General features: G+C 32.6%; 3 protein-coding genes across 4 annotated transcripts; 1 reads left to right on the top strand and 2 right to left on the bottom strand.

Annotated features, from left to right (window-relative positions):
- Nucleotides 1-706: 706 nt before the first annotated feature.
- LOC114419991 (AMSH-like ubiquitin thioesterase 3) lies at nucleotides 707-10,348 on the bottom strand. Its single transcript, XM_028385825.1, has 14 exons — nucleotides 10,060-10,348; nucleotides 9,337-9,401; nucleotides 9,139-9,214; nucleotides 8,839-9,012; nucleotides 8,473-8,564; nucleotides 7,737-7,842; nucleotides 7,334-7,380; nucleotides 6,649-6,979; nucleotides 6,406-6,495; nucleotides 6,246-6,308; nucleotides 3,662-3,736; nucleotides 2,564-2,626; nucleotides 2,098-2,150; nucleotides 707-1,164 (listed from the first exon to the last, which is right to left on the bottom strand). The coding sequence occupies exons 1-14, from the start codon at nucleotides 10,156-10,158 to the stop codon at nucleotides 984-986; spliced, it is 1,515 nt and encodes a 504-aa protein (XP_028241626.1). The 5' UTR covers nucleotides 10,159-10,348; the 3' UTR covers nucleotides 707-983.
- A 4,362-nt stretch (nucleotides 10,349-14,710) lies between these two features.
- Nucleotides 14,711-16,133, top strand: LOC114419988 (iridoid synthase CYC2-like). The gene has a single exon (XM_028385822.1). It carries the CDS (start codon nucleotides 14,817-14,819, stop codon nucleotides 15,939-15,941), a length of 1,125 nt encoding a protein of 374 aa, XP_028241623.1. The 5' UTR covers nucleotides 14,711-14,816; the 3' UTR covers nucleotides 15,942-16,133.
- A 226-nt stretch (nucleotides 16,134-16,359) lies between these two features.
- LOC114419989 lies at nucleotides 16,360-19,212 on the bottom strand. 2 transcript variants are annotated; one of them, XM_028385824.1, is made up of 7 exons: nucleotides 19,133-19,212; nucleotides 18,846-18,896; nucleotides 17,430-17,489; nucleotides 17,254-17,301; nucleotides 17,033-17,095; nucleotides 16,682-16,744; nucleotides 16,360-16,561 (listed from the first exon to the last, which is right to left on the bottom strand). In XM_028385824.1, exons 2-7 carry the CDS (start codon nucleotides 18,879-18,881, stop codon nucleotides 16,556-16,558), a joined length of 276 nt encoding a protein of 91 aa, XP_028241625.1. In that variant the 5' UTR covers nucleotides 18,882-18,896; nucleotides 19,133-19,212; the 3' UTR covers nucleotides 16,360-16,555. The 2 variants fall into 2 exon arrangements, with proteins under 2 accessions (XP_028241625.1, XP_028241624.1); XM_028385823.1 differs by lacking the exon at nucleotides 19,133-19,212 and adding an exon at nucleotides 18,983-19,090.
- Between the last annotated feature and the right edge of the window lie 397 nt (nucleotides 19,213-19,609).

Here is a 19,609-nt window from a genome sequence, read left to right as displayed (position 1 = left end):
AAAATGAAGTTGGGTAGTTAACAGAAGGACACATATCTATCAAATGTTTACGCGTCAGTAAATATGTACTACGGATACTGATATGTGAAGGAAATGCACAATTACACATACCCATGTTTAGTCTCCAATAAACTTTTTTATGAGGGAATTTTTTTCAAATAAATTAAATGAATTTTGAAATGAACTTATATACATTAAATTTCGTAAAAATTTCTTTCATTTAACTCTTTCAAAAGTTGAGATTCATTTAATTTATAAAAGAAATTTGATTAATTTTTTCATTTTCTTCTTCTATAAACACTTATTGAGAACTATTGAAATAGAACTGAAATCCAGCCTGTTATTAATTTTTTAAAAACATTAATGCGGCAGTGCCATTTTTTTCCTACCTACATTTTCCTAGAAAATTCGAACAATATCCAATTATCCATTGCACTAATTTTAGTGCATATATGTTTGGTGTCAGGTAAGTACTCTTAATCATTTTGACAAAAAAAGAATATTTAAATTAACTTCTCAAATTTTGTATTTAATTACAAATCTCATGTGAATTTTGATTAAAAAGAAAAGATAAATATATAATTTATAATTAAATTCAAAATCTAAACCATTCATTTTACTTTACTTCAATAATTATAATTAAATGTTCTCTTTTTTATGGTAGTGCCCAAGTAAAAAGTTATAGTATGAGCTTTCTATACAAGACTTACCGAAATATCATATATGTCATATAGAAGTAATTTTGTTACATTTCTAATTTATTCACCTGGTATAAAGTATCATATACACAACTAATCCATCTTTTTACTGCTTCACAGATATAGTACAAAATCGAGGGATTGACAATTAGTAATTCTCTCCGTTCAAAAATACAAAAGAATCCATCTATACCAATGCAATTTTAAACATCGCGTCTGGTAGAAAAGATGCAGTAAATCACTTTGCTTTCATCAGGGAGCCCAGACTCATAATCAATCAATCATTCATCGCTCTCGAAGGTCAACAACATCGAACTTCAAGTTAGCATTCATATAGACATGGGAACAGTGCTCATATATTGGAGTCCCATCCTCAGGCTCCTCATGGGGATGAAATCCACGTTGTTGACAGTTACGAATGACAGACACACCACCCGGATCAGACAGATGGAATATGCCATGTGGACTGCAGGGCCAAAATAAATACATAGTTCTAATTAGTGACTAATGTAAAATAAATCAAAATAATAATCATTTCCTTTCAAATAAACTATCTTAAAATATTATATCTATATTGAAATAGAGCATTGGACTTCTCATTTCTGTAAGAAAGGCCAACCCCTGCAGATATACAAACTTAGAATAGTTTCTAAGCTACAAGCTTATAGTATCAATATATCAGTAAGTTAAGTAGGTTGCGGTTAGCTTCTACATCCAAAGACATTTTTTTTGCACAATGAAAACTTTCTAGAAGCCAAGTAGGATTACAAGATATGTCATTTGTTACGAGATAAAGACCTCAGTCCTCACACTGACACTGACATTCAACTAATTGTTAAGAAAATGATTCATGTCTTTAATAATCTAATAACAGTAGAAATACTAGAATCAAGGTAAATGGTTCAGCTACAACAGGAGTTGGGACTTGGGAGAGGGGGAGGGCAACACGATGATGAGATGATTTTAGAAGTTACAACTTGTTAACTTACACTTTCCTTGGATTCATCTAATAACTGTATCGCTCTTCTACCAATAAAGATTAATCAATTACAACATGCACATCATTCGTGATGTATGAACTAAAAGCTCATGACAAGCAACACAACATGGGGAAAGAATTTTGAGTAAATTAGTCAAGATAAAACAAATCATTCATTAAACTCATACGTATTCTTTTTATCTTTCCTCCCTCCACCACAAGCAAAGGAGTATACAATTCCCTAATCCAATCTAAGATCATGTGATTGAGTTTAAAGGGCCTGGCATGTTTTTGGAAAAAATTGTGTAAAATCCCTAAAATGAAGCCCAAAGCTTGGATTCTGATCAGGGTTATTGCATATATTTCCTTGTTTAATCTGTGATAATCATGAAAAAATACACAATTGCAGATAAAACTTACCTTGTAGTATCTGTAGGGGCCATGACAATAGCAATTGCCTCTGGTAACATGATCTGAAATGAAACCACAGATATCACTAGCTAGGTACAATTAAAATGAAGCATAAAAATGACATACACTTCTGGTTCTTACAAATTCTTCTATTAAACTGAGAAAACAAAGCTTGCACTCCAATTGTTTTTACTAAAATCTTATAATCCAAGTTATTAGGCCTTTTCTTTCATAGATTATACTATAAATTCTCATGCAAGTTAGGTTAAAATCCATGACACTACCAACTCTCTTTCATCTTCTTAACAATCTGCAGAAACATCATAATCACAATTCACAAGTAAACCAATTATCTAGCATTACTACGAATATTTCTTGTCTAGGCCCATAGTTAAACATACAGGGCTATACCAACTGCTTTAGCATTTTAATATATGGAAAGCCCGGAAATAGAAATTACAGTGCCATCTATTACCTGGTATGAGTAATGAGTGTGTAGATCTACAGAAGACATGAAACAAGTCTGTGACGGGTGTGTCTGAAAAATTGAAAGAATTAAGATAAATACTGACATTTAAAGTTTGTAAACCAAAGAGTGGGTTAAAGAAAAACAATATGCATAAAAAGGATGCTAATAGAGTAAGCTTGGAATTAAAAAGCTTTCTATCTTCAATCATACCTACAGATAGAGTAAAATCTATTGATGCATTCAAACATCAAAACAGCAGCACGTAATGGCTTAAGGGATCTTTGGTAGTAACTAACTCAAGCAAATCAAGACAGACAGCTAAGGTCATCTTTGAGATAAAGATAAAATATTTGTGAGGGTGTGGCAGCTAAAAGAAACAGAAAGAGAAGAACCTTTGCCAAGACCAAATAGTAACATACAATTCTTTACTATATTTTTTTTTCCCTGTTAAATATCTTGAATCAGAGTACACCACAAAGCCCCAGGAGGAAAAGGGAATGAAAAGGATGAATTTTCTTCCTTTAATTCCTTACCACAACTCGTCTGCTGCACCAAGTGCACTTCAATATGCTTTTCTAATTTCCTCAAAGCAACATTAAATTCAAAATGTGACAGTCAGAATTATTTTGCCAAAAGCTGACCAAATGATTTTGGCAAGCTTGTTGACTCTTACCTGAGTCAGTGGTCCCTACCACTTTATTTCATTAAACAGCACCCTCAAATCCTGTCAAAATTCTGGCCTTATTTTGTTATCTGTGTAACATTACTCATGTTGAAATTACTGTTAAGTAAATTATTTGATAGTGTACAATTTTAGGGTAACCAGTTCAATTCTAAGTCTCTATCAGGAATAGAAATAAAAGCAAGTCATTGATGAATAATCCTTATCCTTACTACTCTAAACATGACAGCAACACAAGACAAGATTCATTGACCACTACTTTTACTAGAAATCAAAGCCTTGTATTCTGGAGGTACAAAAGCCGAAAAATCAATGCTTCATATTAAGTTTTTTGCTGTCACCACCAAGGGTAGAATAACATTTACTCATGAATATAATTAAAATAATGAATAAGTAACAGCCAAAATTAGTGGAGCACTTACATGTATCCAACCTAAAGGAAAAAGTGATAAGCTGTCTTGAACTTCAAATATTTCTTCTTCGTTCAATGTTTGACACTGGATATTAAAATTCAATTAGATGCACAATTGCTGAATGAAAAAATAACATCAGATGGTAGAAAAAAACATCAATGAACCATGAGAAATTACAATCCTTTGAATCTCCTAAATCCAATAAGTACTTGATAATGTGCTAGTTCTATTAATACGAGTAAACTTGTAAATTAGTTCTCAAGATTGTATAAGTAGGGCATTTTAGTCCTAAAATTAAAAAACAAAAAAACAAAAAAAAAACCCTCCGTTAGCCCCTAAGTTTGCAAAAAAGTCATTCAAATTAGTCTTTTTCTACTTTATTTTCCATTGTGGGTTTGCACCAAAGAAGATTAAAGTGAATGATATTTTGCAAAGCCAGACTAATGAAGGATTTTTAAATCTCAGGGACTGAAATGCCAAACACATACAATCTCAAGGACTAATTTGGAAGTTTACTCATGTATATACAGTATGCAATTATGCATTACACCTTTCCCTTTTTTGGAGAATATAAGCAATATGTCATTTTACAATCTGATAGAAACCCCTCTGATTAAAAAAATGGACATAAACCCCAATATTTACAGACATCAGAACCACTGGAAAACATTCACTCTCTCAAAACATAAAACATGTGATGGAAACACAGCAGAACATCAAGGATTTACTTCCTCTCTGCCCTAAGGCCCAATTCATCACTCATATTCTGCCCAACTTCTACTCTCCCTTCTCTTCGCATTTATCCCAACTCAACCCAACCATATACCCTTCTCATCCTTTTCCACTGCCATGTAGTCAGTCTGCTATACTTCAGGTCATTAGCTTTAATATTTCCCATCCCATACTGTAATTGTGGGCTAATCCACTGTCTTTCTTCCTATCATGCCTCATGTACAACTTGGTACCAAGGGATCTATCACAATCTGATAACTGCGAAATTTAGGTTTAATTGATAGTCAAATTAGACAAGAATGGTTAGATTTTCTCTATTTTACTGTTGTTTTTAATAGAATAATGAGGATTTTAATATCAATTTAATTCTTGACCAGCAGGATTCAAAAAAAGGGAAGCTTTAGAGGTAAATTGATGCAGAAACTTGAAAAAAAAAGCCTTGAAGAAGAAGTTGAAGTCAGAACATCTCGCTTAACGCGCAAGACAGGTCTAGCACAACTTCTCAAGCACGTGATCACCGTCATACTCGCTAAGTCCAGATGTCGTGCTTAGCGTGAGTTAGCGTGCATTTTAAGCTAACTAAGGCCTATAAAAGAAGTAGGAAGCAAAGGAGAAAGACACACAGAAACTCAGAGCTCTCTACTAAATACACCTTGAGTATCTCAAATAGGGGAAACTCTCTTTTTAGAGTCATCCTCCCCTTCTCCTCCTTTATCCTTATTCTTCTTCTTCTATTCTTATTAACCCCTAAAGTGTAAAGCCTCTCATGACAATGAGAGACTAAACCCTTCATTGTTGGGAATCTAGCAGTCAAACTCTTGTAATGTAATTCTTTCTTATTATCTATTTAATGCAATTCCAGTTTTTATTGTTCTTTTCTGTGCTTATTGTTATTGATTGTGGCCTAATCACCCATAGTCATGCATCTGTTTAGGACTTAGGCATTGGAAAGTGTTTATTTTCTAAAGAACTGGAAAAGGACATCTAAATGAAATCATGTTTAGGAATAGAATGAGTTTGTTTAGCCTATTCATGCATCTTTGTTCTTAATGTGATTTACTCTTTTATCTTTGCAAAGAGATTTGAGAGAAAAAATACATAAATTAGGCTCTTTCACTTGAGGAATTAGGGTTAGAATCAGAGTAGATATGGGTAAAAAACTAGAATAATATTAGATAGAGAAAAAGTATTAACATTAAATCACAAATAGTTTGGTATGCTAGTTCACAAGATATTTGCATTCTGAATTCATCTTTCGCATTCAAAAGTTGTTTATTTTTCTTGTCTTTTTTATCTTCTACTTTGTCTCTTTATTTCACTTACAATTTCTTATCTCTTCTACTCTATCTATTACTTAAAAAGTGGGTTTACACCAATCTAAGTACAAATAAAGTCTCTATGGACTTGAGACTCGGACTTCTGTTTTCACTTTACTATTTGCGACAATTTGGTGCACTTGCCAATGAGTTAACACAATCATTAAATTTTCCAAGGATAATTCCACTAAAATTGACTAAAGAACCAGTTGTCTTTAAAAATAAGTGCTAATAATTCTAATTTACAGTAACATTGGAGGTTGAAGCAGCATTTCCAATAAAAAATTTAAGAAATTATCTCAGATACCAATAATTAATTGTGCAAGATTCACCAATCATCACATCTGTGCACCACAACCTCAAAGCAATGTTAATGTTTTATTTTGTCAGTCAAGATATAGTTGGTGTAAGATTAATGCAAAAAATGAAGCTTTTTAATCATGAATAACAAAGGAATAAACACAATGAGACATTAGACACATTGAGACAGAGTGTAATAGCTTGTAAAATAAATTAAAAAAAAGAAAAATATGACATTATCTTACCGAGTCTGAAGTTGATTCCTGCTTTGGGATTATAAGTGTTGTGATATGGAATACCCTTTTTTTCTAGAGCACCCAAATTGCAAGCACAAATAACTGTTAAAATCACCATCCAAGAGATTTTCTAGAATTTGTAAGCACACAAAACTACAACATCTCTTACCAGGGATCCTGCAAGAACACCACATGTCTCTAAGTTCTTCCGTGTGTTTTCCGAAGCTAATCTCAAAAAATCTTCCATCATTTTGACAGGCTGCAACATAAAGTGAAATTAGAATAACTTTTACCTAGTATAAGAAGTTCAGAACTAAAAGAACCAACACAAATAAGAACAAGTCACAATAAATGACCAAGAAAATCCAAGATATATGTCACACTTCAATTAGAAAACTAAAAAAGGGCTTACAATATGTAGGTGTTGATATGTAGTTGAACCAAGTCCAGAATCATGAGATGATTTAGCTGGTCCTGGCCTTGGATCTGCAACTTTTGAAGGAGGAATAGGGGCATGTTCTGGGTACACCTGAGCAAGAACAGGAGGCGGCAAAGGTTGCTTGATGTTGAGCAATTGTAAGGGGTCCTCCCTTGATTCAGTTACAACAGGAGAACAGGACTCAACAGCAGGACGCAACCAACTTCCATCATCCAAGGAGAGAACTGAGTCCATTGTGGATGTAACAGGTCCTTGATCGCCATCTTTAATTGCCCCAAGATCATATAGCCCAGCCTGATTCAGGCTATCAGCGTGAACAACAAAATAGTAAGTGTATGCTGTTTATATTTCAGAGTAATAAAACTAAACGCAACCCCTTAGAACAATATTTAACATTAAAATTTCAGCATATTTTATAATCAGATTGCATTACAAACTTACAATGAGAAACAACATATTAATAAGAAAAAGGAAATAACAAAAATAGTTTTAAAGTAATAATACAAATTGTAATGGACAGAGATATTGACCACAAAATAAAGAATAATAAAGATTAAGAACATGACAATTATGCAAGTTGTACTGCAAGAAATCATGAATATATGAAACATAAAAAGGATATGGAACCCAATTTCAAATTAGAATAAGCAGGTCAAACCTTGAATCCTTGGCATGTGTGAGATCACTACTGCTTGGATATTGAACCTGCACAAAGTCGAATATCAATATTGTTAGATTATATGAAAAATATCTCACAGTATCTTGACTGTATCTTGGATTATCTCCTAAGATTGATTTCCATATTTGCTTATATTTCATTATTTATTTCCTCATTTAACTATGATTGTGTGTCTTGTATTAGTATAAATAAGGGTAAGTGTTATAACTTAAATGTTTTGTAATACACCATATCAAGTCCATCAACTTTAGAGTATTCAATATCGATTCTCTCATTTTCCCCCCTCTATACCTAAAACCCTATAATTTCAATTTTCAACAAATTTCAGAAATATAGATAATCCATGCTTACACAGCACAAGAAAGCCACACTTCAATTTTACCTTTATTTCAGCACTAGGTCCAAGCCATTGGCCCCGAAGGCCATTTGGTCCTAAAAATGAGTGTCTGGACAAAGTCTCCTTATTTGGAGGGGGTAGACTAAGAGATCTGCACAGTCCAAAGAATAATTATCATATTTCTTCCTTCAATATAGCAGTATGTTTTTTTTCTTTTGAAGTATATCTTGAATGTTCAAGAACCTCCTCAAATCACAAGGATAATAACAACGTATATGCTACTGAAAAACAAAGGTGTGCTGAATGAAAATGGCATTAGTAATTGAAATAGTATTTAACCAACCCAACATAAATCATTAGAATTTGATCCAGTGAATAATGGAAGCAGTTAATATAATGAGTTTTGCCTGCCTATAACAAGAAAAAATTGTTAAAACAAAAACACTATTATTTGCTGTTTTATATGTTTATTCTTTACTTTGTTCTTTTGGGGGGGGAATGGGGGAGACAGGAAAGAATGCCAGCTATTAAGCCTGCAAGATAAAATCCACTTAGACATAAATGCACAAAAAAATAAAACACAATTGCAGACAAAAAGGGAAGCAAAAAGAAAATGCAAGCGCAATCTCGATTCGCAATTTTTATGGTCATGTACTTATCTCCCAAAATGGCCAAAACCCAAAAGTAGCCACTCAACAAAGATTTGCTCTTACTAGTAGGCCTTGTGTAAATTTTATAAAGTCTCCAAAAGAATAGAATATGAATAGGAAGAAAAACTTACAGTTTCTGAAACTGCTTGTCAATAGGCCTGGAATCTAAAGATAACATATTATCATAATTCCATGAAGAGTGTGAACTGAATCCAGCAGTAGGCTGCAGATATTTCAGGGGACAAAAAGAGTTGACACCAGTAAACAGTCAGAACCAGAATTCAAGCACATTAGAGCAGAAAAATTGGAAGTTTTGTGCAATTTACACAATTTCTTCACAAAGACATTTTGACGAACAAAAAACAATAAGCAAACAAATGAAAATTTCCAAGCAATTCATGTTGCACCTAGTTGAGATACCAAGGCACAGATGCAAATAGGTTGAGAATTTTCAGTATCCATAAATTTATACTAAAACATTATCTTCAAGTCCTCACCTGTTTACTAACAGCCGGCCATTCCAAAGATGAATTCACTGAACTCTGCAAAGCCTTATTGAAGCCATTTTCTTCAGGGAATGGAGCTTTTACATGTGAGTCATTCATTTTTTCCACCCGGCGTTTAAATTCAGGCTTCAAAGATTCAAGCTCATCCAACACAGCTCGCGATCTCTGTAACGGACAAATGATAGAAAAGGAGAACAGGACCAAATATCAAATATAAAAACATCAAATAAGAGAATAAAACAAACACACACACACACATCTATCATAAAAAGTGGCATGGCAGTTTCTCACCTTCTTATATGCTGCTCTTTCGTTGGGCAATGAAGCTTGATAATCTCGATGATATGGTATAGTTTCAGAAACCAAACTTAAAAAAAAAAAAATACCAATAATTGGCACAGTGAGGATAAAATGAAAACTTTATACTCAGTTTAACAGCAAACTGACGAGTCCACCATAAAGAAAATCCATGGAATTTTCATATTTTACCTTAAAAATCTAAGGAGAATGATGTACAAGTCAACTACATTATTCTCCTCCCGGTAGATAGTTGCCTGTAGACAAGAATGAAATTCATCACTCACGTGAGCTCACCTAGAAGGAACACAGTAAACATCCAAAAGCAACAACCACATATGTACTGAATCACATTTCAAGTTGTTCTACTCTACACAAAAATTATGACTAGCACTAGTGCAGAGTAGCATAATAATGAAGTTAGCATAGATATTCCAGAGAGAGGTTCCATGTTGTGTACTATGGCACCAAACAAACCACAAACACTCACGCAACATTCTCAGTTCCGTCTCTGCGACTAACACAAATCTTATATTGATTTTTTTATGGTGTGATATACGAACAAGTTGTGGTGACATAAAACTCATCTTAATTAAGTTGTGTCCTGCATCGCATCGTTGATAGATTATAACTAAGGCCAAAAACGATCCTGTCAAACTGATCCTAAGTAGCATGAATTTGGCACACGGTCATAAGCAAAAGGTGCAGCAAGGATTGAAGTTTCTCCTTCGCATGCGAATTCGTTAATAGTATATACAGAAAAACTTGTAGAGAGTTTATACAAATTAATAAGAGGAAAGGATCCTATATTGGTCTTCGAGAAGGTTCCTTTTTCCAGAAAATCTGGCCAAGCCCTAGTTCAATTTTGGGATGAATGAATAAGCATTTAGAATGGAAATAGAAGGAGTGAAATACCTGCTTGAGGAGGTTATCGGCAATCCGATAGTAATAGCGGATTGGAATGCGATTATCAACCTCGACTCTGCGAGCGATCGAATCCAAGTCGATGGTCATCTTCTCCGCTCCAGGAAGGAATGCCAGCGCCACACGCTTCCAATCGATGAATCAAAATCTCAATCTCTCTCGTACGGTTCCGAGTTGAAGGTATCAACTAGCTAGCAAGGAAGGAAGAAGGATCAAAGCGCCGTGTCGTGCGTGAGTCAAGTCGTTAAATTAAACTTGTCGTTTCGAACGACATAGTGAGGTAACAAACACAAATCCTCCTCTTATTAATTATCGTAAAATAATTACTTTTTTCCTTTTATTATAATTGTTGTATAAAAAAAATAGTTATTTTTGTTCAATTATAGGACACTAACAAACTTATTCCTAAAAAATAAAAATACATAAATTAGTTTTTAGAAGTATAAAAAGTGAGATAAATTGTCCTATCGTTAACTTCTAATTTTTATATGTTAATATTATAAAATTTACCTATGTGATAAGTAAAGACGAAAATGTTACGAAATAATTGATCATATGAATATAGGACTAATTTGTCAATAAAAATTTTTTTATCCCTTCTTTTGACAGTTAGACTTACTTCCTCCATCTTATAAGTTATTTTCTATGAATGAAGGAGTGAGTTTCTTATTCTTTCCTCCTTTAATGTTTCTTTTTTTTTATTTCACCTTTATTCATTTAAGGTACTAACAAATGTCATTGAATTAAACAATTTATTGATATTTTCATCCTTCAAAAACATAACTTAGTGACAATTATATCCACACTTATAACTATTATGATTAATTAAACTCTCAATTGCATTGTAGAAATTAACTTTAAATTTGACTATAACATTGAAAGACAAGAGTCATGACTAAGAAAGTATAATAAGTATAATAATTGCTATAAAGTTCTAAAATTTATACAACATTAGGGGGTGATAATATGGTTGTCATTTGGTGTTCAAGTTATTTTTGAAAGGGTTTATAGTATTGTCACAATATAAAACAAAAAAACAAAAAACACCCAAGGAGAAAGAACAAGAAACTTCCTCTTTTATTCACGGAGAACAATATATAAAATGGAGAAAGAACTAGTTGTTGCAAGTCTAATAATCAAGAGGAGAACCGATAAAAAAAAATTACTAACAAATTAGTTACTATGTCTACGAGCAACTATTTTGTAATATTTCATCTCACTTTTTATATTTTTAGGAACTAGTTTTTGTATTTATATTTTTCAATGATGAATTTGTCAGTTTCACACATTTTCAGAGACAAAAACAATTATTTATTCAAAAAAATTTGTCTCAAAATAATTTTATTTTAACTTTTTAATGTAACATTAATTTTTTTTTCCATTTACATCTTTTATAATATTAATAGGGGAATAACAAAATCTAAAAATAAATTAATGATGATATAAGATTAGTTATATAAATTAATACTTTTTTCTCTATTTTTTTCTCAATCAATGTAAAATAACTTAAAATGAGAATTATAATAAAATTGAAAGGGAGCAGCTTATTGTATGAACAAAATTCTATAATGGGTTTATGAATTCGTTTGCTTCCGATAGAAAGATAAATCACTCTACCCGTATTTTGTGCTGTCTAGAAAAAAAACTTAAAAAATAGTTTAACTTTTTTAATATATAAATATATATATATATATATATATGTATATATATATATATATATATATATATATATATATATATATGCTTCTACGTTATAAATTGAAATTTATATACACAATTTGTGTATGTTTGTTTGTGTATTTAAGTAGTATTTTATATTGTATAACGTACAAAATATTGTTTATTTTATATAAATAAATAATTTTAAATGCATAAATCATGTTATAATTAGAATAAGTTATTCAATCTTAGTCATATAAAAGCATAAAATGCAATAAAAAGATGGTTTAGGATATTAAAAAATAAATTGAATATTAAGTATTTTTCATTTTTCTATATCATTATGTTCGTTGTTACATTATTTTTTTATATTTTTTCCATCCAAGAAGAATTGAATTCACCACATGAACCAATAACTTATTAATATATTACATAATTTTACGAAAGATAAAAGAAAACTAATCAAATATTAGAGGTTCAACACTTTGAGATTTAATTGTCAATGATGTTGAGTTAACCAATTAAAAAAAAAGTTTTTAATGACATTTAGGAGATCACAACTATTCGAAAAATCATTAAAAATTAGATAAGACTTCTAGATATATTAACAACATTTATGTTTATTGCTAATTATATAGTTAGAAGAAATTTTACTTCAGGAGAGACTTTATTCTTAATTTGTTATTAAGAACTTTTATTTTTATATACTTTGATTTCGATACATATTGTAATATAAAAATATTATAAATTACTCAATTGGTAATACAATTATTACGGATTGAGTAATCTAATTACTCAATGTCATACTATATGTGATGGTGTAGTATGGAGTTGGCATTGGGTGATTGTGGTGGCGTGTTTGGGTGTGGCGATGGTGTTGGGTGGAGGTGGGATGTTGTCATAGAGGTTTGTGAGAGAAACAACTAAATTTAAGTGATTACCTAATTATAATGGAGCCCCAAGTTTTCATGGCGCCCATCTTCGGCCTCACCGACTCACCGGGTGACTGGGCTGAGCCTAGCCCAGGTTACGTAGTCCAATTGTGTTGGAGGCTCATGGAAAGTTTACAAACATTAGATAGAATCATTTTAGAAAAATTGATTAAAAATATTAATTTAAATTTAGGAGTGATATTTTAATAGAAAAAACTATAATTATCCTTCTGCATTTTCTTTCATAGATTTGGCTTCTCTAAATTGAGAGAAGTGCGGTGCAATAATTAATGTTAATTCAAAAATCAATAATTGATATTAGATTTTGTTACCTTTACATTTTATTTTATCACAAAACTAATCATTAACTTTTGAATTAAAATTTCTTATAGCACCTTATCCTTTAAAAATCTACTCTTAATCACTCTAAAAAGTCAAATCCTTCTTTCATTTATTTTTATCCCATTTTTTTTCCTCACATCTCTCTCATCTTATCATACGACTTATAACATTTATCATTCTTTATACTTATTTGTTCTCTCTCCCTTATTTTTTTTTCTTTCTATCTCTCTCATCTATCCACCTTAGTACATTCTCCGTATAATTTTGGGATGGAATTTAATCACTACTCGTGTTGTCTATAAGCTGTTCGATGTGAAATTTGTGGCGTTTGATGAGAGGGAAGAGTTTGATTTGAGAGGGAAGCGTTTGGAAGTAGATTGTGAAGAAAAACTGGCTTTACAACACCAAATTGGAGGAAATTGTGAGCTATGAACTCGTCAAAACCGTGCTTCATTTTGAGTTTCAACTTGTGTCTAGTATGAACAAGAGTAGGGAATATGGGTTTATGGGGCAGATGAAGAATCATACCATCATATGAACACTGAACTTCGAGTTTTCTGGGTTGCGGTTGGTTCCTCTCTGAGCTTTTAATCGCTTTAATTATATGGTTGCTTTTTATTTGTGCATGGCCATGTTTCAAGGTATTTATAATTTGTAACGAGTTACTATCTTTTCCCATCACATCCGCATACTTTGTTTGAAAGAGTTTAAATTTAAAGGAAAAAAAAAGAAGTAAAAGACTGTTTCATCTTTTCTTATTATGTTTTATAACAATATATGGAAATCTTACTCAAAATATCAAACAAAATCAACGTTGGAAATTATAGCAAGAAAAGAGGGACACGTAGCTCAACTTCTGTGATTGCAGAAAGAGAACAAATTTGTGCGTGAGTTATCACAAAAACTTTTGATGACAGACGTGGGTGATAAAAACTGGGAATAAAATGCCAAAATTTTATCAAATAGTAACAACATATATCGAACTTTATCGCAAATCGTTATTCCCGCACGCAGCAAACTACTATAATTAGTTCACGTAATTAATTAAATAGCCTTCAACTTCAACATAGTTAAACAGGGTCAGACACAAAGGCACCAACACCATGAATCAATTTTGTGTGCGCGTAATACGTACGTGTAGCTCAGGAAACCCCAACTAAAGCCACACTAGAGACTGCCACATGTGATCGAGGAACTGATCCACTTGTGCTTATTGTTTTGTTGACATTAGCAAAATCGGTCAACAGAAACATCTAAGCAGATAGTGAAAAGCACTAGAGTAAGAAATGGGCTTGAATTGCCCTGGACAATGCACTTTAATGTGTGGACAAACGCTGACACTTCATCAAATGCACCGGACAATGATTTCTTCCCAAACCTTTCACAATTTAATTCTAGACAATTAATTTCTACCGTGACTTGTTAACAAATTGTACGTGAAAACCACCTAATTAAAAATGATTTGTACATCTTCGGTGTTTCAATTAACCACACTTTCCATTACACTAATTTATAATTAATAAATATATTATCCCATTATCACTCGATCTGCTTCAAAAAAACTATACCACCCATCAATCCTTTTTTAGTACAAGACACTAATTAAAGAACCATGATTCCCAGTGTGGCCCCTGGTTTGGATCAATGTCATTTCACTTATATGTAAAGACAAAATCAGATTAGTTGGGGACAAGTGTAAAATTTTTTGGTGGAATACAAAGTTCATGGAGTTAGTGGGGGACAAGTGTACAATTTTTTCAAACTGTATATATATCATCCACACATGTGAGCTCTTGGTGTAGAATTTGAACTATCATGGAGGCCCAAGCTTCCGTAGCACTAATAGTCGGTGTGACTGGGTTGACTGGGCTGAGCCTAGCCGAAACATTGAAGAAACCCAATTGTCTCGGAGGCCCATGGAAAGTTTACGGCGCAGCCCGCAGGCCCCCGCCTAGTTGGTTCTCTCCTTCCATGGTCGACCACTTCATCACCTTTGACGCTGAGGACTCTTCCGACACACGCGCCAAGCTTTCCCCCATCGCCCACGAGGTCACGCACCTCTTCTGGGTCACCTTTCAGATTCACGCAGACGAAGAATACAATGCAACTGTCAACAAAACCATGCTACTCAACCTTCTAACTGCCCTGAAATCTTCCACGACATCCCGGTTGGCCCATGTAACGGTCCAAACCGGAACCAAACACTACATGGGCCCAGTTTTCGACCCGGTTCACTCCACGCAACTCATCGGCCACCAGCCACCCTTTGACGAGAACATGCCACGGCTCCCTTATCCAAACTTCTACTACGCGCTCGAGGACCTGGTTGCTTCTTACGCGCCCTCGCTGACGTACTCAGTGCATCGCTCATCCATCATAATAGGCGCGTCGTCCAGGAGTGTATACAACGCGCTGCTGACTCTGGCGACCTACGCCGTAATTTGTCGCCACGTAGGATTGGCGTTTCGGTACCCTGGAACGAGGTACACGTGGGAGCATTTCTGTGACATGACCGACGCGGGAGTGTTGGCGCAGCAGCACGTGTGGGCTGCGGTTACACCCAATGCTAAGAATCAGGCATTCAACTGCACAAACGGCGACGTTTTTGCGTGGAAGACCGTGTGGAAGCTTCTGGCTGAATTGTTCGACGTGGAGTTTGTGGCGTTTGATGAAAGTCACAAGTTTGATTTGGCTGAGCTGATGCATGATAAGGGTAGCGTCTGGGAGGAGATTGTGGCGAAATACGAGCTTCACAACACCAAATTGGAGGAGATAACGTGCTATGAAGCCCTCCAAACAGTGCTACATTTTAAGTTTCAACATGTGTCTGCCATGAACAAGAGTAGGGAGCATGGATTTTTTGGGCATGTTGATACGTTAAAGAGTATCAGATTCTGGGTGAAGAAGCTAAGACAGATGAAAATCATGCCATCATATTAACAATGAACTGAACTTCATTTTTTCTAGGTTGCGCTGGATTAAGTTGATTCCTGTGTGCGCTCTGTTTAAGTAATTTTGCTATAATTTGTAAGAAGAAAAAAACTTTTCTCCAAAAATCCTGTAGTTTTTCTATCCGTAGCGAGTGGCTGAAAATAAACATAAAGTTAAAAATAAAATAAGCATTTTGATCGATTTGTGTAGAAGTTTAAAATATTCTGTTACTTTTTTTATTATACTTAAAAATCTCTAAGCACAATGGTGTTTACTGTTTGGTAAAATTTTCATAATTTTTAAGCCATGTGGCCCGCAAGTCACTGCTTTACCAGCTTTGGGATTTTACCTAGCACTAATTACTGCGCACTAACGGCTTGAGTTCAATTGTTGTTTTCGCATGTATTTTTGTGGTGAAAACTAAAAATGGATGCTAACTTTTTATCTTTTCATACTGCATAAAATGAAAAAGAAATAAGCTTGACGATTTTGCTACGTTTGAAATTTTTTCCCAATAAATGGAACAGCAAATTATTAAAACTTGAAAGGATCCAGCTAATTGTACTATGCATCAGATCACGAACACGAAGAGGTATGTAATAATTGTTCCTGTTCGCCCTTTATTAGATCTACTCTCCCAGCAAGATACGAACATAAAAAAAATTAAAAAAAAAAGTCAAATTAAGTAGTACTTAAAATGATAAAATTCTCTATAAAAAAATGATAAAATGCTACTGTAATTAACTCACAAGATTTTCTTGGCCAGATGTACAAGCAGGTTTTCTAGGGGGAAGCTGCTGGTGCGGTGTTTTCTGTAAAAATAAACAGGAACACTGACGTGTCTATATCTCTTTCAATATGTACATGTATAAAAAAATATTTTCTAACTTACTAAAAAAGCATGGAATTAAACATTCCATGGCAAATTATTAGTGCAATTAAAAAAATTATACCAATTTAAGTTTATAGAGAATTGCACTAATTATTTACTATAGGATTGTTTAATCTTATTTTAAATCCCTGAGATAAGTCAGATAACTCGATGAGTAAAAAAAATAAAAAATACGGTGCACTTCTAAAATTATATATAACATCCATACCTCTAGTTTTGGTCGCAAGGTCTCTACGGCTGCTGTAGATTGTTGATTCACAGCAGCACCTTGCTGTTTAAATTCATATCAACACAATTATCGATATTGGAAAATGATAGAAGGTTACTTGTTTATGGAAGAGTATAGCAGAGATTGTATTTAATATACTTAATTTCTTTAATTTGTGAAATCAGATGGCAGAATTTATGTCCAATAAAAAGTTAAAATACCTTGCACAATGCCCAGTCAGCTGAATCAAAGAATGCTCGTTCATGATCCTTATAAGTTTTAACCCACAGAAACAGAAAAAAGAAAAAATTAAATTCGATTTTCTTATAATTAATAACAAATGTAACTTGTACGTATAGAGTATTGAATTGATAACATTTTAATTAACGGGACCTACTTTGGATATCAAAGGCTTCTTTGGGCCAAGTCCACCGTATTTGTTTCCCGTGACATTTTGCTAGTATTAAATTGATTTCACAAAAAGGAATGCAACGTTAGAATAGGGGAAAATCATATAAGAGCCATATAATCATATTTCACCAACCACCAAGTATATTTTTTCTTTAATTAGACAAGAATTATAAATGTTGCATATCTGTGAGGGCAATAAAAGTTAATCATTTGTAATATGATAAACGATCTTCACCTAATGAAAAGTGATTTCTCCCACGATTACAGCTAGTCATTTCAACTGTTTTCTAGAAGTAATATATCCGAATCTATCACGAAATGCACGAAATAAAAGTCATACAAAATAATTAATTAAGAGTTAATTAAGTTTTTATTCTTTTAACTTTTTTATATTTTATTTTTTTAGTCCCTCAAATTTTTTTATACAATTTCTAGTTCTTTGTTAATTTTCTGTCAGCAATTTTAATTCTATTATAAAAAATTGTCTATTTTTAGTTTCTTATTTATTTTATATTTGAAACTATTTTTTAGTAATAATACATGAGAAACTAAAAATGAGTAAAAAAATTAAATGGATTAAAAATAATGATCAGAAATTAATAAAAGATTAAAATTTGTCAAAAATATTTTGAGGATAAAAAATTATAATATAAAAAGTTTAGAGACTAAAAACTTAATTAACCCATTAATTAATCATGCACTTTAAAATAAATAAAAAAATATTTTCAAACCGAAAATAAAGATGAGATAAGTGTCTTGGAGAATTAACAACGAGTTACTTAAAAATAAGATGTATAAGTAGCATTACTAAACTATTTTTTATCAACAAAAAATATTTTAAAGCAAAAAGAATCAACAGAAAAAAAATTATTGTATTTGTGCAACATAAAAATGCCCTCGTTCCAGTGGTTAAAAAAATGTTAAGAAAATTTAATTTCCTATGAAAAAGTTGAAATCTCTCTATTAACAATTTTGCCTCTTAAATATTTTTTTATATCTTTTTCTTTTCAAATATCATGATTTTTTTATTAAATCCCTTTAATTATCATGAATCCCTTGTCTAAACCCACTAGAATTCACTTAGTTATGGGGAGTTTGAGTAATTTACACAAAGTCTTAATTTCAAACCATGATATAGTCATTATACACGCACAAAAAAAAAATCCCTCATTTAAACATGTAATATTTAGAACTCCGTAAACACAAAAGAAAGAAAAACCTAACAGAAAACATCTAGAAAACTACACGAAAATGAAAACAATTTTTCAAAAACAAAACAATTTCAAAAACTAGGAATAAAAAAGTCGTGGTGTTTCAAAATATTTGAGTTACCACTAGTTTTGGTTGATATGAGAGGGAGAGAAAAAAAAAAAGAGAAGGAAAATGGGATGAGATTGGGTACCTGGACGTGCTGCGCTTCCTTGTTGCACTCTGCCATCTGATCTGGGTTTGCCTGTTCAACCATTAAGTACATTACCAATTGATCAGACCTAATCAGAAAAATTAATAATAACCTTACAACACAGGAATATTAGACACCTTCAATTTCAAATTCAGAAGACGCAGATAGAGTGAGTGAGGGTGATTGAAATAATCATGAAAAGGAATTAATAACAGCCAAACATACAACATGCACGCAAAAAGTAGAAAAGAACACACAATAGTAGAGAGGGTGTTGATGACATTTACCTGTCAATAAGAGGAAGATAGAGATGCAGGGAGGGAAGGGAACAGAACAACGATAGAGAAGGCTTATAGATATATGAAAGAAAGCAACGTTACATTATATAAGCCGCTCCTCGGCCCTCCCTCGCTCAACCTCGTTTTTTTTTCCTTCATTTTTTACAATAATTAATTTTAAATTAATAAATATGATTCAACTGTGTTTTAAAATTAATAAATATCAACTCATGTATGTTTTAAAATTAATTTCCACCACAAATTTTACAGTAAAAAAAGTAAGGGGGTTAAATAGTTGAGTGAGAGGGGGTGAATTGTTATAAACTCATAATAAGGATGCATATTCAAAATCTCACTCTCAAACTCTTTATAATTTTCATGGATAAAAAAAAAGTATAATCATTTAATACAAAGTAGTCAAGTTGGTAAGGATCAGACTCATATTTCTTGTAAGGACAAGATTTAAATCTCATTATCAATGTGAGG

The sequence above is a fragment of the Glycine soja genome, chromosome 7 (genome assembly GCF_004193775.1).
Source record: "Glycine soja cultivar W05 chromosome 7, ASM419377v2, whole genome shotgun sequence".
Lineage (NCBI taxonomy): Eukaryota > Viridiplantae > Streptophyta > Magnoliopsida > Fabales > Fabaceae > Glycine > Glycine soja.
Note: the sequence above shows the minus strand (reverse complement) of the source record. Positions and strands in the feature narration are given on the sequence as shown.

Excerpts from the sequence above, each read along its gene's own strand:
- LOC114419991 (XM_028385825.1), bottom strand. The coding sequence starts at position 10,158 with ATGACCATCGACTTGGATTCGATCGCTCGCAGAGTCGAGGTTGATAAT. Across the intron at positions 6,980-7,333 it reads ACACATGCCAAGGATTCAAG|CCTGAATCAGGCTGGGCTAT; the intron begins GTTTGACCTGCT and ends TCACGCTGATAG. Across the intron at positions 6,496-6,648 it reads CATATCAACACCTACATATT|CCTGTCAAAATGATGGAAGA; the intron begins GTAAGCCCTTTT and ends TTTATGTTGCAG.
- LOC114419988 (XM_028385822.1), top strand. The coding sequence starts at position 14,817 with ATGGAGGCCCAAGCTTCCGTAGCACTAATAGTCGGTGTGACTGGGTTG.
- LOC114419989 (XM_028385823.1), bottom strand. The coding sequence starts at position 19,075 with ATGTTGTATGTTTGGCTGTTATTAATTCCTTTTCATGATTATTTCAAT. Across the intron at positions 17,490-18,845 it reads AGGAAGCGCAGCACGTCCAG|CAAAATGTCACGGGAAACAA; the intron begins GTACCCAATCTC and ends ATTTAATACTAG. Across the intron at positions 17,302-17,429 it reads AGAAGCCTTTGATATCCAAA|GATCATGAACGAGCATTCTT; the intron begins GTAGGTCCCGTT and ends AAAACTTATAAG.